Genomic DNA, 24,836 nt, shown 5'->3' on the forward strand with positions numbered 1-24,836 from the left:
ATATATATATATATATATATATATATATATATATATATATATATATATATATTTAGTATTTGTAAGTGATGTTGAGGACAATGGGAAATTTACAAGTAGCAAAGTATGTCTTTTCAATTCTTTAATATCCTTTTATGACATGTTAGCCCTACCTCTGAAAATCATGGTTCACAAAATTTATCTTAAAAATATATATATATATATATATATATATATATATATATATATATATATATATATATCGATAAAACTCCGTCAAAAAATGTCAAATCCTTAACGTGAAGGAAAAATGAAGAAACGATACCATTTAGGGTTTGAATCGATTATCATCTTCTTCAAAGGAAAAAAAATCATTAAAATTTATCGAGTATTATCTCATTTTAACAATCAAAATTTGAACTTGTACCCCGATCGCACAAAGCTAAAAAAGTTTTGATAGAGAGATAATACCCGACAAGCTGGTATGAGACAAACGCTCCCACGCGATGCATACTGTGAGATCTCACGTTAGTTGGAGAGAGAATGAAGCATTTCTTATAAGAGTGTGAAAACTTCTTCCTATTAGACACATTTTAAAATCGTGAGATCGACGACAATACATAACGAATCAAAACATATAATATCTACTAATGATGAGCTTGAACTATTACACATAACTAGGTCGGTTTTACTTAGATCTTACTTATCAAACTCCATAATTCTAACCGTACAAACCACCGAAAAAATACCCTAAAAACACACACAAACAACCTTGAAAATACTCCGAAAATTATCTAAGCCGTACACCCCACGCAACCCTAAATCACCATTCAAATTTAAAAAAAAAAAAAAAAAAAAAAAAAAAAAAAACAAATCCAATGGCAAAGAAGGATGTGATTGGGTACGAGGGTACAAAATTGTCATAAATTTTGTCAGTGATAAGCCTGTCAGTATGGCTTACTTGTACGAACAGATAATATTTATTATTATTATTATTATTTTCCCCAAAAAAAAAGCTAATTAAAAACAAATTTAATCCATTAATTCAAAATCAAATTCTTTTTCTTTTACCTCTTTTAGGTACATCACCCACTAACAAATTTGCTCATAAACCATTCCATTCCCTTTCATCTGTCCCAAAAAGGAAACCCTTTTTCCCCTTTTTCTCTCTCTAAAAATCCATGGTACCTGTTCATCAAGCTTCATAATTTGCAGCTCACCACCAAATCTGTAAGAAATTCACCTCTTTTTTGCTATGAATCTCTGTTTTCGTGTTCTTAATTGAACCGATCGTTGTTCTGACGATTAGGGTTTGTTTATTTTCGTAGATCGAGCAAATTTATACGGTTTATCGGTTCGTAAATTCATCGTTTTTCATGCAAATTACAGAAAATTTGGATCTGGGTCGAGTTGAAATATGACGAGACAAAAAATTCAGATTAAAAAAATCGATAATATAGCAGCTAGGCAAGTGACGTTTTCAAAGAGGAGAAGAGGGCTGTTCAAGAAAGCTCATGAACTTGCTACTCTCTGTGATGCTGATATTGCTCTCATTGTTTTTTCTGCTTCTGGGAAGCTCTTTGATTATTCTAGCTCAAGGTAATTTTCTCTTTCTCTCTCTAAAAATTTACTGTTTTTTATTTATTTATTTTATTTTAATGAATTTGTTCTTGTTTTTGGCTTGGATTTAGGGATTATTGAATTAAATTAATAAGGAATTTGATATAAAGATTGGGTTTTTAGGCTTTTTTTTTTGTTGAAATTGTGGGTGTTTTTGTCTAAAAAAACATGTTTTTTTAGTTAAAGATGTGATTTTTATGGTTTGAATTATTGTAAAAAACATTTATTTATTAGTAAAATGAATTTAATTACATTTTTTTTCAATATAATTCTTTATTTTTTTTATTTTATGAAGGAAATAATGTTTAAATTCATATTGTTTTTATAGTTTATATGGGAAAAAAATGGTATTTTAAAATGACCTGCAAACCCATGACATCATAAGTGACATGTTAAATGTCTTAAATTTTGTTCCAAAAAAACATGAAATTGTTTGCAACTTGTCCTAGAATCTCTCTCTCATAATGTTTGGTTTTCTCTCCCTCTAATTATGGGGTTTGTCTGTACTAATTTGTAAATATCAAAAGTTTCTATGTAAAGAAAAAAAAAATATCTTTTGAAATTGTACCGAAAATTATTTATATAATCAAAATTGTATCGGCTCAAGCTCACTGCTAGTAGATATTGTCTGTTTTATCTCGATATGTATCGTTATCAGCCTCGCGTTTTTAAAACGAATCTACTAAGAAGAGGTTGTCACATTCTTATAAGTAATGTTTTATTTCGCTCTCCAACTAATATGGATCTTAAGTGATTGATGTCATGAATAACCTTAATTCTTACACCGTCGTTGTCCTATCCTTTTTTATCTTATTTAATCGAATTCTCGAAGAATATTTTTTAAAATAATTTCAAAGTTCAAAGGTAAAAATGAAAATTTTTAAAAAGACTAATTCTTTTATATTTTTAGCGTGTTTACAAAGGTAACCGGTTAGGTGGACTTTGACTTTTGAAACGATACGTTGGACCGAGTCAAGAATGAAAAACGTCCACTAACGCCCTTTAAAAGGGATAAAATCTTTTTTAGATTAACAGAAATCTCTCTCTAGCAAAAACATTTTAAAACAATGAGGCCAAGGACTAAAATGGACAATATCTACTAGCGGTAGCCTTACAAATTTGAATTCCGACCTTAGAAAAAGAGTATGTATCAATTATCGTTGAGTTATATTATATAGTTTTATCATATTCTCGAAAAATGTTTTTTATTGCATGAAGCATGCACGAGTTACTTGGAAGACATAATAAGCTACCAGAGGTGAATAACTTTTGCCAACCTCAATATCAGGTGAGTTCAAATTCGAAATTCCGACCTTTTGATCGATGATATATATATAGTCATACCCATATGCTTAGGTTGGCACCGTAAGGCGGTTGTTGCTTTGGTTAATCGTTTTTAGGGTTTATTTAGCAGATGGAAAAGAGTGTGTGTGCTAATTTGAGAGAGGAATTTGCAGCCAAAACCAAAGAACTTAGGTAACATTACTAAAATCTTTATAAATTATAGGGAAAAAAGAGTCTGATTTTGTGTTAAAACTATGAACAAGGCATATGAAGGGAGAAGAACTTCAAGAACTGGGAATAGAAGAATTAAAGAAGCTCGAGAAATTGCTCGAGATTGGTTTGAATCGTGTCTTAGAGACAAAGGTTCGTAATTCATACCAAGTTTTATTCGGTAGTTAACCTTATGATCATCAAATTATGTTATAAGTCGGAGATTTTGTGTGTTGTTCTTGCAGGATGAAAAGTTTCTAAAAGAGATCGATGCTGTGAAGGAGAAGGTCGATAATCGATTTTTGAAAATTACGCTTATAATCACTACTTCTACGTAACACAACGGCTATTCTTACGAATATTTTTATGCTTTTAAAAACTTGTTCGAATTTGGCTAAGAATTCAAGTGTTTACATGAGTTTCAAGAACAAAATGGATCATCGAAAAGGGTCTTAAATATTCTCGAGCACGAACGATAATAATGCGAACCCGCTTCATATAATACATGAATATTGATTGCAGGAAGCTTTGCTGATGAAAGAGAATCAGAGACTGAGGAATCAAGTGAGAGCTTTGAATAGAGATCAGCAAGAACAGCAAGCAGTGGGTGTTGGTGGGAGCTCCTTGGGCTCAAAGTCAATCACTAGCAATAGCAGCTCCTCACCAAACCCTAGTTCTCAAGATTGTGATGATATTTCTCTCAAATTGGGGTTAGTAGTTTTCTTGCATGCACTACATAAAAGGCATTTGAATCCCTTTTTTTGTTTTTTTGGAGATTAAAAGACTTTATCGATTTGAAATGATTGTTTAAGTGCTTAAGAATGGCTCATGAAAATAAGACGTTTCAAATAAGCCTTGAGATAGGTTCATTGGTACGACTCGGTTCGAACATTCCTTTAGAAATGGTGACTTAAAGATCTCTTTAGAATGAAGACTATCTTCACAGACCAGCATATGTCATTTTAGTATGTTTTGTCGTCATTAACATGCTTTTTAGACCAACATGGGTCATTTTAGTATGTTTTGTCCTCATTCACATGTTTTTTAGACCGACATGGGTCATTTTAGTATGTTTTGTTCTCATTCACATGTTTTTTAGACCAACACGAGTCATTTTATTATAGAAAAGTTTCTAAGATGTCACTCAATACAGAATTGCTCCAGTGAAAGCAAGTTTAATTTTAGAGTTCTTATGGAAGTCTGTTTTAACCATCACATCCTCAAGATCGCTCTCATTTGAATATGATCTCGATTCATTCATGTACCTGTCCTTTACTCGTGTGTAAAAATGATTTGAAAGATTGTGGGATATTCGAGAAATAACTATACCAAATAACAGTTCAAAATGTTCTAGAAAGGTAGCTAAACAACTTTCAAAAGGACTATAACCATTCAAACAAAGTGAGTGAGTTTCTTGCAGAGAAAAAAGATCTGTGTGTACAAAGAGATGACAATTAATATATGTTTGCCTCTATATGCAGTCTTTGAAGGCTCAAAGTATGCGATTCTCTGCAGCAGCTAGGCAATGCAAGCTCAGCCTTCTCTAATGGAGCTTTTACTAATCACTGGACTGCCAAAGCCACTCCTATTTGCATACAGAAAATAAGGATGTGAAAAGGCCAATTCATTCAATATCATATCATGTTTTCAAAGCAGAAATGAGTTACATACATGAATATTTGTTTCTGCATACCAATTGATCAACAGTTGATGAAACTTTGAAAGGGAGTTTTATAAGGAAAATGACACTTTTCAGACAAAGTAAACGAACCTGCTTGCCTGCTGGCTTTTGTAGCATCTGGAAGCACATGCATTACATGGGTTTTTCCTTTTTGAGTTTTTTCTCCAGGCTTTAAAACGTGTCTATTAGGGAGAGGTTTCCCCATCTTTATAAATAATACTTTGTTCTCCTCTCTAACCGATATAAGATCTCACAATTCACCCCCCTTTCGGGGCTCAACCTTCTTGCCGGCACATCGCCTTGTGTCTAGCTCTGATACCAACTGTAAAGGCCCAAGTCTACCGCTAGTAGATATTGCTTTTTTTTTTTGGGTTTTCCTTTTGAGCTTCCCCTCAAAGCTCTTAAAACGAGTCTATTAGGGAGAGGTTTCCACGCTCTTATAAATAATGTTTCATTCTCCTCTCCAACCAATGTGAGATCTCACATATGTGATATCTCAATCATCAAGATGTCACAGAGACTGTGGTTCTAAATCACTGAAGTCACAGCATCAATTTAGAGAGCAAAACACCATTTTTTTGGTCTCAATAAACAGATTCTTTTCATAATACAGCGAGACAATTGTCAAGACAGTCAGAATACATGATAACTGCAGGGACAAATTGTCAAGTTAGAAACAATTTACATGATTAGATCTCTATGAAGGGGAAGCAACACAAATGCTCGTACAGTCCCGGAGACGAAATGAGAATCGGGTGGGTGCAGTTATATTCTGATGCATGGGGATGTCTTTAAATTGTTTCACACAGAGTCTGAAATGAGCAACTGTTCAAGTTCTTGCTTTTGTCTTTCCAACTCCTGCAACACATTCATGGCTTCCTTAAGATCAAATTATGCTTCCTTAAGATCAAATTATGTAAACAAATGGTTTACTAATATGTCTTAATGTATTTCATTACAAAAATGGCAAGACAGTGTTAGTATCCCTCCATACTCCCCACTGAGTTATGGAACTATCCGATAAAATAATGGTTACCTGAAGATCTTTGACGACCCTGTCCTTTGAAGTCTCCTTCTCTTCACGAGCACGTTTGAGAAACCCAATGCATAGAATTCCCTTGAGATTCATAGGAAAAACTAGAATCAATTGATTCATGACAGAATATTTCAAATAGATGCATTATTCCACTTAGTGTCATCCAAGAAAACAAGCATGTATTCACATATTTCATACACTGTATGCATACTTGCATAGGGATGATAATTTAGTTAACTGATGTTTGATAGCATAGCGCACACACATGTGACTTAGCATCTTGGTGCACAGAAGGTTCACGAATCAACTTGCACCTCCCATAATTAGTCTAAGACATACTGAAACTAAAATTCAGTGAAGTCAAAGACATACTAAGGATGAAGAAAGGCACAATTACAGAAAGTATCTTGGATATTGAGATTTTGGGACAAGACAATGAGAAAGAGAACCAAAAAATGAAATGTAACCGCCTAAGTCCACCGCTAACAGATGTTGTTCTCCTTGGGCTTTCTCTCAAGGTTTTTAAAATGTGTTTGCTAGGGAGAGGTTTCCACACCCTTATAAAAAATGTTTCGTTCCTCTCTCCAACCAAGGGGATCTCTCAATCCATCCCCCTTTGGGGCCCAGCGTTCTCGCTGGCACACCGTCCAGTGTCTGGCTATGATACCATTTGTAACCGCCCAAGCCCACCACTAGCAAATATTGTCCTCTTTGAGCTTTTCCTTTGGGGCTTCCCCTCAAGTTTTTTAAAACGTAGTGTCTGCTAGAAGAAGTTTCCACACCCTTATAAAGAATGTTTCGTTCCTCTCTATAACCGATGTGGGATCTTATAAACCTCTAAAGAAATACAGAATACACTGATGCAAGCAATGTCAACTTTCAAGTGTCTGATTTCTTGACTTTGTTGCATAAAGCACACTCTCTGTTTCTCGATGTAACTAATGTTCTTCTCCAACCAAGTATTATCTATAAAAACTTTATCGCACAAATACGAATAAAGTTTCCTTTTTTGGCTATGCGCTTTTTATTTTGCTAACTTTCTAGTGGGCAAGTGCATGAACAGGTAACATAAGTTTTTTTTTGTTGAAACTAAGTGAAACACGAGTGTAAAAGTTGTGTTCTCTTGCTGTTGGCTCAACCAGAAAAAATATAGAACATACCAAAGAAAGGAAAATATGTAAATCTCCATTTAACCATCAAAAATATTGCTTTTCCTTCGGAGTTACCAAAACTTCACAGATCACGCAACAAGCAAAGAGCAGAAACATATAAAACATCTTTTCCAAGCCTTAGGATTAAATTAGGAAACAAGGTGTTGTTCACAAGGCTCACCGATACAACATAGACTGCACCGCAGGCAAGGAGGAGATAACTTGCAGCCTCTTGAAGAAGAATAAACTCTCTCTGCTCGACAGAATACGCCGGGAAAGCTCTTGTCATTACTGCAACACTGCAAAAAAAAAAAAAAAAAACTACAACTTAAAACAAATTGAATATTCATGATACAACAAATCCATGCATTTAATGGATCTCATGTGGAATTTATTTGATCAAGTTGAGATTTTCTGTAACAGTCCAAGCCCACCACTAGTAGATATTGTCTTTTTTGAGTTTTCCCTTTTGAGCTTCCCTTCAAGGTTTTAAAACACGTCTGTTGGAGAGAGTTTTCTCCACCCTTATAAAGAATGCTTTGTTCCCCTCTCCAACCGATATGGGATCTCACAGTCCATCCCCCTTCGGGACCCAGCGTCCTCACTGACACTTGTTCCCTTCTTTAATTGATATGGGACCCCCTAATCCACCCATCTTCGGGGCCTAGTACCCTTGCTGGCACACCGCCTCGTGTCCACCCCCTTCAGGGCTCAGCCTCCTCGCTGGCACATCGTCTAGTGTTTGACTCTGATACCATTTCTAATCGCTCAAAGAAGACAATATTGCTAGCGGCGGGCTTGGACAGTTGTATATTTATAATCATGGTAAGTACATATCTCTACTGCACGACAAAATCTCCTATTGGAGTAAATTTCAGAAGTCTCAGTCTAACATCCTAGGAAATGGTCATCCGTCCATTGAACTAACAAAATGGCAACTAACCAACAACTGATGTTGCATGTATAGGTATATTTTTCATCGTAGGCTTACAATTCAGTAACAAAATAGACCGAGTGCATGCAAGATTCTCAAATAGAGCATAGGAACAAGTCAGAAAAATAAAAAGGAAAAAGTTTCAAATGCTAATCAAAATAAAAGCTTACAAGATTTGCAACATGCCCCGGCCAGCCCAATATTCCAATACCTGAAATGCACAAACCCAATTGAATTAAATGATGCAGCAGGCAAGTCCTAATTAGACATCATATGCATCTCTGAGCTTCAAGGAATATAGCGAACTTTAGTACTTCATAGCAGACTGCAGTTTCAGTGACATCCCAAAAAAATTTAAGAAGGGAATGAACTGCTATGAACGAATATATAATTCCACTTGATAATTCCTTCAATAGGAGTTTCTATGCCAAAAAGTAATGTTTGATACTTGCTAGCAGTATGACATCCCAGAGAATGGAAGGGAGTGAAACATTTATCATGAATATATGTATCAAATAAAATAAAGAAATTTTGCCGTAGGTGAGCAACATAGACAGAAAAATTAAGCTGACCGATCGAAACCGTTTGAACCAACTTTGATCAGTCAGCTTAAGTGTGTGTGAGTCTGGGTCGGTTTTGCAAGGTCGGTTAGTAGGCGAGCCCAATAATTCTCAAACTGACCAACCAATTGATACTCTCCTCTCCCTATCAGTCAAGCTGCTTCTCCATGCACCGTGTCTCGGCATGCTCTGCAAAGTTTCAAGAAAGTGTAATTGTGACACACCGCACACCCCCGCTCCCCCTTGATTCTCTCTCTCTCTCTCCCTCCCTTGCCACTCCCTCACTCTCTCTCTGCCATAGCTCTCGTCTCCCTCAGTCGTCATCCCATTCTTGCCTCCTCAATCATTTCACTCGTCTCCCTCATGGCTTTGTTCTTTGCTATCCATCTCCTGTATCCAACAGCGTCCCCTCTGCCCAAACAATCCCAAATACACAAACACACATACACACATATCAACTGGTCGGTTGGTTGATGCAATCAAACATGAAAAACCCGTCATTTTCCAATATATGGAAACCAACGTGGTCAGTTTCAGTCGAAAGCCGACCCCAACTGACTGCTGCACACACACCTTCAGGATAAATTTGTGTAAAAGAAATGCTTAGTTGTGTTGATAGGAACAAATTAATGTAGAAAATGAAAAGGCCATCATAACTTTCCCTTTTCTTCAATACAAAAAGTCCTCTCCTAGACACTAAATGGACCACCAGACTAATAAAAACTTGAGACACCATTAAAATACCACCATAGCAGCAAACAAAGACCAGTTTTGACATGGAGCCAGATAACTGTATGTATGGAGGGGGCAGATTTCAAGCTTCAATGATCAATTATTGCCTAGAAAAGCATAAAGAAACCATATATCCCTTCATTTCTGATCATTTTTAAGATTTAATGGGAAGATTGAAGTGGAAAACAAATAGAGTCGGGAGTAAAATCACTTCAGAAACTAAGAATTTAGGGTTCGGAAGCAAAACCTTCCAGTTCTTGAGAATAAACTCCCATTCCGTCTCAGCAAGTACCACGAAGAACGCGATCACAACTGCATAACACCGAAATATACCATCGAATATCTGCCAAAAAGTTACACAAACACATGATCCCGCTTTCAATTGAAAAAATTACTTAACGAAGAAGCAACAGAGTGAGTACATCGGATTTGTTCTTAAATGACCGAATCGCAGCGATAACGTTGGAAACAATGCAGAGAATGGCAGTGAGAGCTGTTACAACACTGAAAAACCTGCAAGTTACAAGCAAAGGATCCACCCTCCTACCAGGTCTGATGGTCTGAGAAGACGATGCCGCCGTCGCCGCTGCCGTCGTCCCCGCCGCCGCTCCCTCACCGCCTCTCTCCATTTTCTGAGTTTCCCTGAATTTCCCTCGTACGGTTCAGCTTACTGATTGGACAAGATGATTGAATCGACAAACTTTCCCCAAGAATTCACAGCGTTAACGGAACCTGCTCCGCCACGTGTCAAAACAATAATTATCAGATTAACTCTAAAATTAATTTTAACACGATAATAATTCAATTAATTAAGACCTAAATAATAAATATTTAAAAAAAATACCATTTGTTTGTTTCCTTTCAAAATATCTTGGGATGATAATTGTTATAATCCATGCCAATTGCCAGCCATTGAAGGGTCCCTCCCCTGTCTCTTCCCTTTTTATGCCATTTTATTTTCTCTGAAGTCGTGAATTGTTGTTGAAGAGGAATCGAGAGCACAGTGAAAGATCTGAAGCCATGAATGTCGATGAGGAAGTTGAGCGACTCAAGGAGGAAATTCAAAGGCTTGGTAAGGTCCAAGATGATGGTTCTTACAAGGTATCTACGATTTTTACATGTATAAACACGATTCCATTCTTCTCTCTTCTTTTTGGGGATCTTTTCCCGTTTTCCAGGTCAACTGTTCTTGTTCGATGTCGATCTTTCTCAGATGCTGAGATTTTTACCAGTTAGGCTTGGAAATAGGGCGGTTCTGAGTTGGATCTAGAATTTGAAATTGAGTTCTTCGATTATTTTTCTTGTAGTTTCAGGACGAGATCTGCCTGCCTATTACCTGTTTGATGTTTTGCCATTGTTGGTTCTGATTGGTTATGGCGAAAAATCTGAACTAAATTGAAATGATTGAATCGTGTTGTGTTACTAGATTCATTGAACCATTTGAAAGCCAGCTTGCCTTGCATTTGGATGTCTTTTAACTTGTGAATCTGCCTCTCTTCATTGGATAGAAAGTTTGAAACCCTAAATCTTATGATCCAGATAATGATTCAATCGTTTTTAGAACTGAAATGCAACTAGTTCTTTGTTCTGATCATTCATTACTGTCTTGTTCTAATCAAATATTTAGAACTGAAATGTAACTAGTTCTTGATTCTGATCATTCATTATTGTCTTGTTCTAATCAAATATTTAGAACTGAAATGCAACTAGTTCTTTGTTCTGATCATTCATTAATGTCTTGTTCTAATCAAATATTTAGAACTGAAATGCAACTAGTTCTTCGTTCTAATCATTCATTATTGTCTTGTTCTAATCACATATTTAGAACAGAAATGCAACTAGTTCTTGGTTCTGATCATTCATTATTATCTTGTTGTAATCACCTATTTAGAACTGGAATGCAACTAATTATTTGCTCTGATCATTCATTAGCTGAAACTAGTTCTTTGCATTCATTACTCTCTTCTTCTAATCAAATATTTAGTGCTGAAACTAGTTGTTTGCACAGCTGAAATGTCAGACATGGATACGAAACTCCTCATGAAACAAAATTTGCATATGCATATGCCATATCATTTCATCATATGAATTTTGGGTTTTCAATTTTGCAGGTAACATTTGGGGTGCTGTTCAATGATGACAGATGCGCTAACATATTCGAAGCGCTGGTCGGGACGCTACGAGCAGCAAAGAAGAGAAAAATAGTGACTTATGATGGTGAGCTGTTGCTGCAAGGAGTTCATGATAATGTTGAGATCGTCCTCAAAGCCACTCCAGCAGCAGAAGTTGCAACCACTGCAGCTGCGAAGGCTTGAGTAGTGATCCATATGCAGCATTTAAAACAGTGTATGCATCTTGAATTTCTATGTTCTATTATCACAATTTTCAATTTTAATAACATGTTTATCAAATTTGCACTAAAGTTGCCTCGCATTCTAGATCCAATACCGTCAAGAACAGCTTTTACTCTTTGATCAAGAACAGCTTTTACTCTTTGTTCCTTGATCGAAATTTCATCACATCGTGAATTTATGTTCCCTATATTTTACATATCCATATGAGTTCTTGAATTTTGAAGACAGTGCGTAAAAATAGATAGTTTGGATTATTACTATTTGACTCGGACTATAAATATAATTATTTTTACCTATACATGCTCAATATTCCTTTTTCCTAGTCATTATTCGCCAGTTGATCCCCTCAAACAAGAGATCACATAGTTCCCTCTCAAAGTTCACATTTCTAACATCAATTGGAACATGCTTTTATCTTAAGCTATCTCTTCTTGTTTATAGATCCCTCCATCTTAGTCTCGGAGTTATATGATTATGTCATCAAAGTTTACCACTTTGTTCTTCACTCAACATTGCATCTATAGACATAGCTAAATTTAGGACATGACCTTGATACCACTCGTTAAAATCAACAACTTGCTACATATCTCTATAATGGTATGACACTATCATGACTTCACTTTTCCTCATATCGGTTGAAATAGTCATTAGTTAATAACAAATAGATGGTATCAATTTGTCGAAAATAAACAAATGGTAAGATACGAAAGATAGGTTGAAGGCTTCTTAACCTTATATTAGATAATTATTACTCATATAAGTGTTTAATAGAGGAGGAATTGGCTCCTAAAATCTAGGTTTACATAGCTCATATGATTAGCATACACACATTGTGTTGGGAAGAATAAGTGAACCTCTAAATCTAGTCCGATGCTCCACAACTTCCATTTTTGTTTCTCTAAAATCACAACCCACCCTTGAGAAAGTTGATGCAAAGCCTCTTCCATGCTTCCCTATCTGCCTCACCTTCTTCCAAATTGCTCCTCATCTCCTCACCAAACTCATCCTAAGCCCAAAATACAACATTCAGCAAACTACATCAACTTCGGAATTTCAAATATGAAATACCGTATTCATGATATCTTGGTCAAACTAAGCACAGCTCTCAACTAGTTAAGGCCTATGTCATCGTTTAATGATTTGAAAAATTACAAATAGTATGACCCAATATTGAAATTTCTTCGTAATAAACTTACCGTGATGAGTTTTCGTAAGACAAGACGGTCAATTAGATGTAGGAGAATGTCTTTAGTGTACTCGGGATGACCTTGAATGCCTAGGATATGGTCTCCATATTTGAACATTTCTATGCCATACTTATCTGACCGCCCAATCACTTCCGCCTTGGTCGGAAGTTCGTAGATCTATATCATTTTTTCAAGACCAAATTAGAACATATCAACTTACAAATACAAATACATGAGTAACCATTAACTTTCAATAAATCTTTTTTTCTTTTTATCGAAATTGGTTAATTAAAACTCAGAGTAAAATTTAAGACGAAAAGAAATCTATTTAAGTTTTTTTTTGAAACTATAAACACTAAATTTAGATATTTAAATTACATGAATTAAAATAAAAAAAAATAATAATAATACTTTAACCTGATACAAACCTCATCGCGATGGCATTCGATTACAGAGAGTGCCGTGGGTATTTTGAGGTATGAGAAGAGCTTGTTAGATGACGACACGTGTACGGTTGTGATCCCAATGTCCCATCCAGATCTCCCCCTGCCCGTTTTTCCCCCCAAAGCACGTCCCAATATCTAAATAAATACCAACCCATCAAACAAAATTTATTTACTTTTTTTTTTCCTTATAAATTAAATTTCTCTATTAATAAAAACAACAAAATAACAAAAATAACAAAAATAGGAGAAATGCAAATGAATTCCATCTTAAATGAGGAAAGCTAACCTGACCGGGACCGACAAAAGTCAGTGGACTGTGACCAATCAGAAACGGACACGTCATAAACACTTCTTTAATGAACCACGTGCCGTCAGCCAAAGCAACCCCACGTAATTCTATTTGTTTGTTTATGATTTTTTTTTTTAATAAAAGTTTTTAAATACATTTATTGTTAAATTCTAAATTAACTTTGGTGAGATTGATTGATTTGACCTATAAAAGGAATTAATAGAATGGAATAAAGAAAAAGGATGCTATATGATAATTGATAACTACATTTTAACTAAATATAAAGAATATGGTTTTAAAATAGCTCGAGAGCTAACTCAATTGGATAACACATTCGCACGGGAACACCGTTCTTAGGTTCTTAGCATGTTACACGTTTGTATCCCAAATCTACATAATTGTTCAAAATATTTTAAATGAAATCTATTCCTCACTTGAAATATAAAAAATTTAAAAAGCTATTAAATAATTTTAAAAGTTTACGTTTAAATTAAATTTAATTATTTTTAATGTTGGACTTTTTGAAATTGCATTTATTAACTCATAATTATCATTTAATTGTCATTAACCACTCTTTAAAGTCTTTAATAATGAATATAAACTTTAGTTTTTGAGATCGGAATAGGAAATTAGAAGAATTTAAAAAATTATGTTAAAAGTAAATAAAGTTATTAACAAAAAGAAACAAAAATTTATAAAATCAATTTTAAAAACACTTATTAAGCAATTCAAATCAATAAAATTAAAAGGTATATTATTAGTTCAACTATTATAATAATGCTTTTTTAAAAAAAAAAGTTAAAATTTTAATTAATTCATTATTATTTCGAGAAAAAACTGAGAAATGTTAAAAAAGAAATGAAAGAAGGGAAATTACGAAAATACCTGATGGCCGAAGCAAATGCCGAGGATTCGCTTGTTCAAGCACGCCAATCTCTGCAACAAAATGATCAATCGGCGGATCCAAGGATCGTCGCCATGGGCATCGTTACAGCTGCCGGTGATCACAAAGCCGTCGTAGGCGGAGATCTGATCGTCGGTCGGAAACTCGCCGGAGGCCACGCGGAAAAGGTCCCAAGCCTCGCCTTCTTCGCCCAACATTCTGACGAACACTCCAAAATATCCTCCGTACTTGATTTTTATGTACTCGGAATCTTCTGCGCAAAGAAGCACTGCAAATCTCTTCATCCCCGTCCTCCACAATGGATCCGGTTTTGCTTCCGTCGCAGATTCTCTCCGTCGTCTCCGGCCGATGAAATGGGGAGGACCTTTCTTAGGTCTCAATGGCCGTTTCTCTCTAACTGCGATTTGAGAGAAAGAGAGAGAGAGGGAACGATAGATAGGTTCTTGTTGGGTTTTTATTTCACATTTAATTAGTCATTGGATGGACACATCGGTTATATGTGTTCATTCGCTCTGAAAATGTTAAAAATTAAAAGTTTTTTAATTTATTAAATTTAGATTTAAAATTTAATTTTTAATTTTGTGTGTAGTTCTAGTTATGCATAGAAATAAACTTGAAATATTAGAGATTAAACTTATTCCATTTGCTTTTAAGAAGGAAATGGAAAGGAAGGAATGAGAATATAACTTTTTATTCCTTTTAAGGTGTTTTCTAACATTGGAAAGAAAAGGCTGGAAACATTGTCGGGTTGGTCGTGTGTGTTTAGTTTAGTTTGGGTGTGTTATTTCGATGTCGAATGTCGAACCGAGTCAATGACACCACTTGAAGGCTGATCTTAAATCAAGTGATGCATACATTATTATTGGAGGAAATAACGATAACATGTTGAAGCTGACCAAGGGTGCAGGACCAACACTCAATCTATGTTTTAAGATCGAAGGCTTGTGCAATTTGCATCTTCCGGTACACGAAAGAAAGTGGGAGTGTGAGGTGGGTCGGCCCTTCGGTCAAGAGGCGAGATAGCAGAGTCGTACACTGACTTTCGCTGTGCGGAAGAACGAAAGCGGATCTAACCGTTTCGATAAACCAACTTCTAGAGCATGAACTAGTATTGGTGGATCAGTATACCATTGGACCATGGTCGTCAGTCTTTGGAAGGTTTTCCGTGACTGGGATCAAATAGTTAAGCCAAAACCAAAGCCAAAGCCATTGACAAGTCTTTCTCCAACTCAAAATTAGAACTTTGCTTAAAAATGGAGGGATTTGCAAAAGGGAGGTCTGCCTAACACATTGCCATCCATTTTGTTTACAATGCAAGTAACTAGTATTGGGTGTGTTTACTAACATTTCTTCCTGATGATCGTTCTTAAAACAAGGATGACCAGGTAGTAAGGTCCTTCGATGAAGACCTGAATACAAACCTCTTACTAGAGTTAAGTAAGAGTCCAAGTCGACCACTAGTAGATATTGTTCTTTTTAGACTTTTCCTTCAAGTGCTTCTCCTCAAGGTTTTAAAACTCGCATGTTAGAGAGGGGTTTCCACACCATATAAGAAATGTTTTGTTCCCCTCTCCAACCGATGTGGGATCTCAAAATCACCCCCTTGTGGGTCTAGCGTCCTTGCTAGCACACTGCCCGATATCTAGATCTGATACCATTTATAACAGCCCAAGCTCACCACTAGCAAACATTGTCCTCTTTAGACTTTCTCTTCAAGGCTTCCCCTCTAGGTTTTAAAACGTGTTTATTAAGAAGTTTCTACACCCTATAAGGAATGTTTAGTTCCCTTCTCCAACTTATGTGGGATCTCACGTCTTAAAAATTTAGAAAAATTTAGAACTCTTGTTGTAAGCCAATAAGGCAACCACCCATAGATAAGTGGAGTAATCATAAACATAGTAGAGAACAGTGTAGGCAGAATATTAGTTTTAGGAACTATTAGTCTTTCTAAATTGGGATAGAAATTTCAAGTGTTCTAAAAGATGCAAAGAACTAAGCTTATTTTCTGAAAAACAGATAGCTAAAAGAAATCATTATCAAACAAAATCTTGGATTTTGTTTCAGATGATATTTACTAGCTCTCAAGTACTGATAAAGAGAACTGGAGCTTTGTGATTCCAATCTTCATTCAAGTGGTTCTTAGTCTATAACAATATCAATCAGAATAAGGGTTCTCATTTCAAAGTTCGGTTGGATGGAATTCATTTCCATTCCTCCAAGCATTCTAGAATACAAGGCTACCCTGTAATGGTTTTGTTTGGGAATGAGGATCTATCATTTCTGCTAAGATGCAAAGTCCTACATTCAAGACATGCATTTTCCCTTATTTTTTATCCCACTAATGGAATCGATCGAAGAAATTGCGTTCTCAATCTTCTATCGGATCAAATCTATTAACAAAATGACATTTACAATAGGAAAGGAAGTTCAAGAAAGATGGAGATCAGTTATAGCTTTTCATCTCCAATCAAGATTTGAATTCAAGTTCTGCAACTATATAGCATCAAATTGTAGAAAATCTATGTTAATACCATATAAAAGTTGTATTCATGTACTTACATTTCCTCGAGGTCCATGCCGATGTTGTTCATCAGTGCATCATCATCTTCCAGAATGAATTTCATGTCACGTTCGAAGAGGCTTGTACCGTCACCGAATCCTATCAGTTGTAGCTTCTCTTTCGGCCTGCAGATGCACGGTTGCTCGCTCAAGCTTCCCTCTGACTCATATTCCATGATAATTCTTTGCAAACATTCAATAACTTCTTGATGATATTGTTGCTTTTGCTCCATCATCCTGCGAAACTGATTCGCTTGGATTTCGATTGCACTCTTCTCATGTTGCAGACGAAATATCATCGCCATTGCCTCTTCAGCTGAAGTAGCAGCTGCCATTCTTTCCTTCTCAAGCTCTTCAAGAGCCTCCTTCTTGTGCTTCCTTTCAATCTTCACCAATTCTCTTAATTTTGTAACATCGAATTCGCCATCTTCAGAATCATTCTCGTTCTCTTCATTATGAACATAATCTTCTAAAACTGCACCCTTCTCTTCACTTTTAACATCGCCATCAGAATCCACAGTCCATGTGGGGTTTGCTACTAAATTGAACTTACTGAACAAGCATCCATTCTTCTTCAACCAATTCAATCGTCTACTTCTACAAGTTTGCACAGTTTTGGAATTGCAAACCTCAACAACACTGGTTTTCAACCAAATTCCATCTCTTATATTGGCAGATTTCTCCTTAAAATCACATCGAAATAGCATCCAATCTCCACAATGCCAACTAAATTGCACAATCTTAAAACTGATCCAAAACAGCAGAAAAAGCCCTAGAATGATAAAAACCCGCGGGAAACACCCGAACACCAGAAACCAGCTTTTAAACTCACTGCTCTGTTTCAAAAGCTTGTTCAATCGCGAAGACAAATCCATTCTCCAAAAAGTAAAATCTCAGCAGAAAAACAACAACAATCAGAGACTTAATTTCCGCACATACACACATACAACTTCCCCCAACAGAATAGCTTCCAATTAAAAAAAAAAACAGAGGGCCAAAAACTCGCAACAAAATCCTTCGCAATAGACACACAAACTCGCAATTCAGCCTCGCAAAAGAAATCAAGAAGAAAAAAAAAATCGACCTAGCGGTTCATCCAAATAGCCAAAGAAAGGGCACAGCGAAAGCGAAAGACGAGCGGAATGAGTCGGAGATTGAGAAGACAAAACTGAAACGCCTAATTTGATAGCAATGGTCGACTGAATCAGTGGATGCTTGGAGAAGAAGAGTTCAGTGGGGCTTACCTCCGGCGGAAGAAAGATTGGATAACGCGGAAGAAAACGAGAGAATCATATTGCCTGAAACTGCAACAATGAACATGATCGGAATCGCATGCAAAAACTGGATAATACCGTACGATCGCGACTTTGAAGACCACACGTGCGACGTGGGAATATCTCTCTGTCACTCTCTCACCAACACACTTCTTCTTTTTTTTCCTTTTTTTTTTTAATCTAAAATTTCAATTAAATTATGCTAATTAATTTTGTTGAGTATTTATGACTTTTAATTATGATTATCAAACGATAATTGTTTGAATTATTCGATGATTAATTTCTTTATCATATTTATATTGAATTAAAAAACTGTTCGAAAATTAAATTTACAAATTAATTACTGATTTATGGAGCTTGGTTCAAATAATGGAAAATTTTTCGCTAATCACCAACCATAAGTGTCATTATTATTAAATAGTAATATCAATTTTTCATTAAAATCTTTCTATTTTTATTATTAATCACTTAAATTCAATTTTTTCTCTATTTCATATTATTGAATTTGTTAAAAATATGAAATATAATTAGAAATGTCCACTCGAGATGAGCGAGAATTGTTAATTGTTTTAAATTTTTTTTATTATTATTCGTTATTTTAAAATGTTTCATTTTTTCAATATAAACTTTATTAAAAATGGTAAAAAATAAAAGAAAATTTAATATTACAACATCATTTTAGTTCTAGTATTACTATTAGATATTAAGCAAGGTGGGAACGAGGATGGAAAATATAATCTCATCTCCGACCCTATTTATAACCTATATATATATATATATATATATATAGTTCATTCGAAAACCTAAATTTAATAATTAAGTAATCAATACATTTTTCATATTAGTAAACAAACAAATAATATTAACTAATAAAAAGTTTCTTAAATAATTAAACATTAAAAGAATTGTTTCAAATAAACACATTTTCGTCTCTAATATTTAATATTCATACAATACCAAATAGAAGACAGAAAATTATGGTTTACAATCAAATGCGAATACAAATAAAGCTTTCTTCCATAACAAGATATGATGATGAAAGTATAATCACAAAGAAAGATAGTGGAAGGCCTTTTCAGGGCTTTTTCCATCAATTTCTGAGTGATGTGGGAAATCAAGAGGCAATTTTGCAGCAGAAACTGATGTTTCATTCAGTACTTTCTCTAGTTCATGGTGCAGAATTCCATTGCCTTCTGGCGTGAAATGCAATCCATCCCTATATTCAAAACACAAACTCTCATATTGAGTTTGATCTACAATGCCTCACTACTAAGTTCATGCGAAACGGGGGTGGGGTGGATGTTCATTGGAGGAATTCTACTTCTTCGCTATGCTCGTGTGACCATTCGATTTAGAGTTTAAACTATCGAGTTAGAATAAGAACATTTCAATTCTAACAGCCCAAGCCTAAGCCCACCGCTAGTAGATATTGTCTGTTTTGGCCCATTATGTATCATTGTCATCCTCACAGTTTTAAAACAAGTCTACTAGGGAGAAGTTTCCACAACCTTATAAAAAATGTTTTGTTCCCCTCTCCAACTGATGTGGGATCTCATATTAACTCACAAATTTCAACGCACAACAATTAATATCACTGGAAAGTTGACTTGAATGTAATGGCCCAAGCCCACCGCTAGCAGATATTGTCCTCTTTGGGTTTTCCCTCTCAAGCTTACCCCCAAGGCTTTAAAACGCGTATGTTAGGGAGAGGTTTCCACACCTTTTTAAAGGGGGTTTCGTTCTCCTCCCCAACCAACGTGGGATATTACATTGAAGAACATTGAATTATTTATAATCTTCATTAACAATCCCTCTCACTAGTAGATATCAAATTTGATTCACGGTACTAAGGATTGATTTGGAATAACTTTTTAAGTGTAGTTGGACATATAACATTAAAGGTAACAGCAGCCATATTTAAAAAATGAGAAACTTATGAACTAGGAGTTGGATTCACTGACCTGAGAAATTTTTTCTGCCAACCCTCCGTTTCCTGCAACTTGGACCATAAATCAATGGCGATAAGACCCATTTCCTTAGCTAGTTCAAGGCATTGTTTCGCGTAAAGTCCAGTTACTTCATTTGATCTCTCAGGCAATTCCCTTGCTTTATCACCATAAAGAGATCTGATAGATTGAGACAAGTTTATTTTCACAAGCTAAGCATTTTTATATATAAGAGAGGATAGAGTCCAGGGAATTTCTGGAATGAACCACACAGACTAAGCATTTTTATACCATGCTGAAGATTGTGTTCGTAGACCACCTTTAAATGCCAATATCGGTGATGAACTGCAATGAGGGCGCAATAGGGGCATAGAGTACATTTGGACTCGACAGGTTCAGACATTTACACTGTAGGTTCGAGAATGAAAAAGTATATTTTGGTAATACTAGATATATAACTTATATGTTAATATGAAACTAGTGTTAGGTTATGGAGTCATCTCCTATTATACAGAGTAAAGTTATATAAAATTAATAACATGTAAAGTAAATGGTCATATATATAGTAAACAACTCTGCGTAGCAAGAGGCAATATATGATAGATAATTATATATGCTAGGCTATATCTGGTAGTATAGATAATTATATATACTAGGCTATATCTGGTAAAACTATATATAATAAAATAAATTATATATATATCTCTTAGGTAGTGCTTTGAAAATGTAATTTTTTCATTCTCTTGATTCTCTTACTATACATAATTGAAGTCATCAATATAAACCTCTAGCCAACATTTTTTTCTATCTTGTTCTTTGGGTTCATAGTGTGTGTTGAAGTAGAGAGATAAAGATGTAGACATTTGTAGAAACCACTACACCAGAAAAAGCCTAAAAGTTTGAGCAGCAACTAGAAACAAAAAGTCATACCGTGCATATTCATTACGCCCGTCCTCGTCGACAGGAGGAGGAGTAATAAGTATCACCAACGTGGTTGGGGAGTACTCCTGCAACCAAAATGCCACAATGCAATGAGATGTAAATGGGGGAAAAGTGGATACAAGAAGATAATCCAACAGGGTTGAATCAAAAGAGTGCTACAATTACATAAGAAACTGGGAAGAGTGCACCAGAGGAACGAAAAAGAAACTTGACTCTTTTGAAACCTTTGAATTGAGCTCATTAAAGGCCACATGATTTCTTTCATTTCACAGCACCCATAATTAGCTATAACCATGGTTTAAGTGTTGAAATAAGTAAATTTATCATAATTTATCAACTTGAACTTTAGGTTGGGTGGTGATTTAACATTGTATCATAACAAAAGTCGTGTGTTTCCTCCCCCAATTAATATAAATTTCTACTTGTTGGAGCCTTCTACAAATTTACAAACCCACAAATGAGGGGAAGCATTGAAGTATTGAAATAATTTATTCCTATAAGAATCTGAAAAGCATTCTCTAATAGAATTAAACACCGTTATAAACCTTTAAACCTTATACCAAATGACCCCTAAAGGATAGTTACAAAATAACTTCGCTACCGAAGCTCATAAGAACATCCATTTCTCACGAAAGAGCGACTGAAGAAGGAGATCCTTGATCATCTCTCTACAATCCCGAGATTTGACAAAGCATAAGCCAAACGCCTCAAAGAAACAATTTCAAAAGACTAATGCAAAATCACATTTTCAAAGAATATGAGCAATCCGCAAGCTGGACGTCTTCGTAGAAGTCTGATCGAAGGTTCAACTCTCCCATTTCATTCAACCTTCTTCCCAGGAAGAGGATCACTTTTGGGTCAGCCAAGTGGTTGCCCACTTTTATTAACCCTCTCACATTCAAACTACAAACCCATAAGAAGTTCCTAACATCCGAATCTAACTTGTTTACCTACCTTATAAAAGTTTTAAATAGAGAAAGGAAGTGAGTCGGAAAACGTTTCTCAGATCGCTAGCAGTTTGCACTAGACCTTTTCTTTCTAATAGGCTTAGGCTTTTTGGGAAGCAATCAAATGTCAATAAATCTCTCTGAGTGGACTGTCTCATCCTACAATATTTGATTTTGAAAAAACTCGTAGGATGTTTTATCGAGATAGGACGTCACCATGGTTTGAACTTATTATCTAAAAAATATGAGTTTACCAAATGTCAAAGACAACTCGGCCAATTAACAGTGGTTACCCAATGCACTAGTGACTAGACTAATCTAACCTATTTAGAAGTAACATGTCTGCCACTTAGAAAGGTAGGTCTAGTCCTTTCTCTAACTTGTTCCAAAATGTTTAAACTCCTATAATTAGTTCCCGGGGCATATCCAAATCGCTAAATAGCCAGAACTTTATTTAGTACAATGGAGACTTTCTTCTTAGTATCACCATTCATACTAATCTCGATGAACGTGCACTTAATTCAGTCTTCAATAACCCTTAAATGAAATATCTAAGTATGTGTGGTCTGAAGTGTTTTAACGATCCCGTGAGCACGAAATATATATTATTGTAGAGTTGAGGGTGACTCTGTCCTCTCCAATCCATCAATCTTCAACAATTTCAGAATCTACCAAATTAATGGCCAACAGAACAAATCAAAAGAAAATATGAAAGCCTATTAAAGCATTTCCAGCAACTATAAGATGTAATCCTGCTTTGAACAAATTCATAAATATATTTTTTAACATCTCTCTTCCTGAAGCAACTACCTTGTCAATGGGGAACTTATAAACAGATGAAATAAAAAAATGATGGATTAATGTCTTACAGTCATTTAAATCTTCAAAATGAATATTAAAATAGTATACTCAAAAAGATTTCGAGCAGTGAAGAAAGGAGTCAGTACCTTCAAATGATTTACCATCTTTTTAAGATTATCCTTATATTCATCAAGAGGTACGTGTTGTCTCTCACTTGTTCTCCCAAAAATAGCTGCATCATTGGCCCCAAAGAAAATTGTCACAACAATGGGGGCCTTTGGGATATCCTACATTACAAGTGATGCAAATTATTTGGAATGCAAATAGACAAGAGACACATTTTCAGAAGCTTTCAAAGATGTTTCTACCCATGACTGTGTAAGCTAGTACAAAGAATATCTACTGGTTCATCTTTTAGGGTCTCAAAGGGGCATGAAAACACAGACTTCAGAACGAGGCAAGGTTGAAAACCCCCACTTCGAGAGGGACTCCTTGTGAGCTGAGCATCAAGAGATGAGGCTTTTTGGTGAAGGCAAGTCAATTATGGGCCACTAAACCCGGCATCCTACGTATCTAGGGGCCAAATAATTCAACCATAATTGGCTCTTTACCACAAGAATTCTGCCCAACATCCCAAACATCCCATGGGAGATCCCATGTCGGTTGGGGAGGAGAACGAAACATTATTTATAGGGGTGTGAAAACCTCATCCTAGCAGAGGCATTTTAAAAAACCTTAAGGGGAAGCTTGAAAGGGAAAGTCCAAAGAGGACAATATCTGCTAGCGGTAGGCTTGGGCTATTACATTCCACCAAGTACGTATTTAGACTCCCAAACATGTTCGTGTACAACATCATTAATGAACAACAATATTCCAAAATCTTTCAAACAATGTGTTTGGTTTGTTGTTCAATCACATCTTTGAGTTCATTGTGTGATCTCCCTATGAGTTTAGCCCCATTGAGCAAAACTTTCCAATTTTTCCTCAATTAAATTGGAATCAATTGTCAGAATCAGAAATGGGCATAATTCCCACAACATAGCTACAAAAAACGCCCAAAAAGTACAAAAACGAGAATAATCACCAAGATCACTTACTGAACATAACGAAACAAATTCGAGTAAAAACAAAGTCCTCAAAATCAAAGTAGAGAAGGAACAAAAAGAGCACTATAACACATACCAAGGGGAAAATGTGATGAAGTAAAAACAAAGCCCAGCGAGTATTGTATCCGCCGTAGCCACGAACTAGGACATCAGCCTGTAAATTAGTCAAACAAGAACCTACTTATGAACACAAAAACTTCAAAAACTTGAATGAAAACGAAAATGAAAGAAAGAAAAGAGAATCCACCTTCCGGGAGTAAGTGTCAGCAAGCGCAGCTCCCCATCCGCCTGAGCCGAAGGATTGCGCAGTTAAAGAATCCCCAAATAGAACGATCTCAGGCCTCATTGTCTGCTATTTCGAAGCTCCGATCAACCCTTCGAGAACGAAAATGGGCTCTTATCAATCTCTTGCACACCGATCTTACAAGCATTCGAGTCTAGTCGTGAAATTGAAGTTTCCTGAGGTTGTACAGCCGCGAGAACCAGGCTTCGGCCCGCGAAAAAAAGAAAAGAAAATGAACGCGCGTTCAACGCTAGCCACGTGTTATTATTTAGCCTTCAATTAATCCATATTCGCGTCAAATAAATTTATAAATTAACAAAAAAAAAAAAAACAAATATTTCAAATTATTTCAAATATTCAATAAAGACCCAAAATTAAAAAATTTATTTATTAAATTATATAAATAGTAAATTAAGTTTCAAATGTTTCTTTGTCGCTATTAAAATTTCAAAAAAAAAACAAATTTATAAATTTATAAATTTAATAAGCTTATTATGCTATTATTTTAACACCAACGTGAATCAATTAAAAATACAATTTTATTTTTTCTAATTAAAAAACATGCATTATTGCATTATTGTTTATTTATATTTGGTCAAAGTTTCCATGCT

At 35.4% G+C, this 24,836-nt stretch overlaps 6 protein-coding genes across 9 annotated transcripts; 2 read left to right on the plus strand and 4 right to left on the minus strand.

Moving 5' to 3' along the window:
- The first annotated feature begins 1,069 nt into the window (after window positions 1-1,069).
- Window positions 1,070-4,851, plus strand: LOC111482611 (MADS-box protein SVP-like). 3 transcript variants are annotated; one of them, XM_023128470.1, is made up of 8 exons: window positions 1,070-1,209; window positions 1,308-1,578; window positions 2,818-2,887; window positions 3,011-3,075; window positions 3,147-3,246; window positions 3,339-3,380; window positions 3,616-3,803; window positions 4,575-4,851. In XM_023128470.1, the coding sequence occupies exons 2-8, from the start codon at window positions 1,397-1,399 to the stop codon at window positions 4,579-4,581; spliced, it is 654 nt and encodes a 217-aa protein (XP_022984238.1). In that variant the 5' UTR covers window positions 1,070-1,209; window positions 1,308-1,396; the 3' UTR covers window positions 4,582-4,851. The 3 variants fall into 3 exon arrangements, with proteins under 3 accessions (XP_022984238.1, XP_022984237.1, XP_022984239.1); XM_023128469.1 differs by having other exon boundaries at window positions 1,369-1,578; XM_023128471.1 differs by having other exon boundaries at window positions 1,369-1,578; window positions 3,014-3,075.
- A 477-nt stretch (window positions 4,852-5,328) lies between these two features.
- Window positions 5,329-12,101, minus strand: LOC111482612. Of its 2 annotated transcripts, XM_023128472.1 has the most exons (8): window positions 12,090-12,101; window positions 10,675-10,678; window positions 9,610-9,859; window positions 9,435-9,530; window positions 8,066-8,106; window positions 7,143-7,260; window positions 5,811-5,891; window positions 5,329-5,632 (listed from the first exon to the last, which is right to left on the minus strand). In XM_023128472.1, exons 3-8 carry the CDS (start codon window positions 9,814-9,816, stop codon window positions 5,576-5,578), a joined length of 600 nt encoding a protein of 199 aa, XP_022984240.1. In that variant the 5' UTR covers window positions 9,817-9,859; window positions 10,675-10,678; window positions 12,090-12,101; the 3' UTR covers window positions 5,329-5,575. The 2 variants fall into 2 exon arrangements, with proteins under 2 accessions (XP_022984240.1, XP_022984241.1); XM_023128473.1 differs by lacking the exons at window positions 10,675-10,678; window positions 12,090-12,101 and having other exon boundaries at window positions 9,610-9,870.
- On the plus strand, window positions 10,037-11,727 carry LOC111482614 (costars family protein). Its single transcript, XM_023128475.1, has 2 exons — window positions 10,037-10,288; window positions 11,299-11,727. The coding sequence occupies exons 1-2, from the start codon at window positions 10,208-10,210 to the stop codon at window positions 11,500-11,502; spliced, it is 285 nt and encodes a 94-aa protein (XP_022984243.1). The 5' UTR covers window positions 10,037-10,207; the 3' UTR covers window positions 11,503-11,727.
- A 298-nt stretch (window positions 12,102-12,399) lies between the features above and the next one.
- On the minus strand, window positions 12,400-14,828 carry LOC111482610 (gamma-glutamyl peptidase 5-like). The gene is made up of 4 exons (XM_023128468.1): window positions 14,349-14,828; window positions 13,157-13,309; window positions 12,738-12,905; window positions 12,400-12,547 (listed from the first exon to the last, which is right to left on the minus strand). The coding sequence occupies exons 1-4, from the start codon at window positions 14,649-14,651 to the stop codon at window positions 12,446-12,448; spliced, it is 726 nt and encodes a 241-aa protein (XP_022984236.1). The 5' UTR covers window positions 14,652-14,828; the 3' UTR covers window positions 12,400-12,445.
- Window positions 14,829-16,510: 1,682 nt separating this feature from the next.
- Window positions 16,511-18,263, minus strand: LOC111483161 (protein FLOURY 1-like). Its single transcript, XM_023129315.1, has one exon. It carries the CDS (start codon window positions 17,799-17,801, stop codon window positions 16,923-16,925), a length of 879 nt encoding a protein of 292 aa, XP_022985083.1. The 5' UTR covers window positions 17,802-18,263; the 3' UTR covers window positions 16,511-16,922.
- A 794-nt stretch (window positions 18,264-19,057) lies between these two features.
- Window positions 19,058-24,431, minus strand: LOC111483251 (GDSL esterase/lipase At5g62930). Its single transcript, XM_023129399.1, has 6 exons — window positions 24,190-24,431; window positions 24,019-24,096; window positions 22,983-23,123; window positions 21,077-21,153; window positions 20,162-20,326; window positions 19,058-19,416 (listed from the first exon to the last, which is right to left on the minus strand). The coding sequence occupies exons 1-6, from the start codon at window positions 24,286-24,288 to the stop codon at window positions 19,248-19,250; spliced, it is 729 nt and encodes a 242-aa protein (XP_022985167.1). The 5' UTR covers window positions 24,289-24,431; the 3' UTR covers window positions 19,058-19,247.
- Window positions 24,432-24,836: the final 405 nt, after the last annotated feature.

This window comes from Cucurbita maxima, unplaced genomic scaffold (genome assembly GCF_002738345.1).
Source record: "Cucurbita maxima cultivar Rimu unplaced genomic scaffold, Cmax_1.0 Cma_Scf00008, whole genome shotgun sequence".
In the NCBI taxonomy this organism is placed as follows: domain Eukaryota; kingdom Viridiplantae; phylum Streptophyta; class Magnoliopsida; order Cucurbitales; family Cucurbitaceae; genus Cucurbita; species Cucurbita maxima.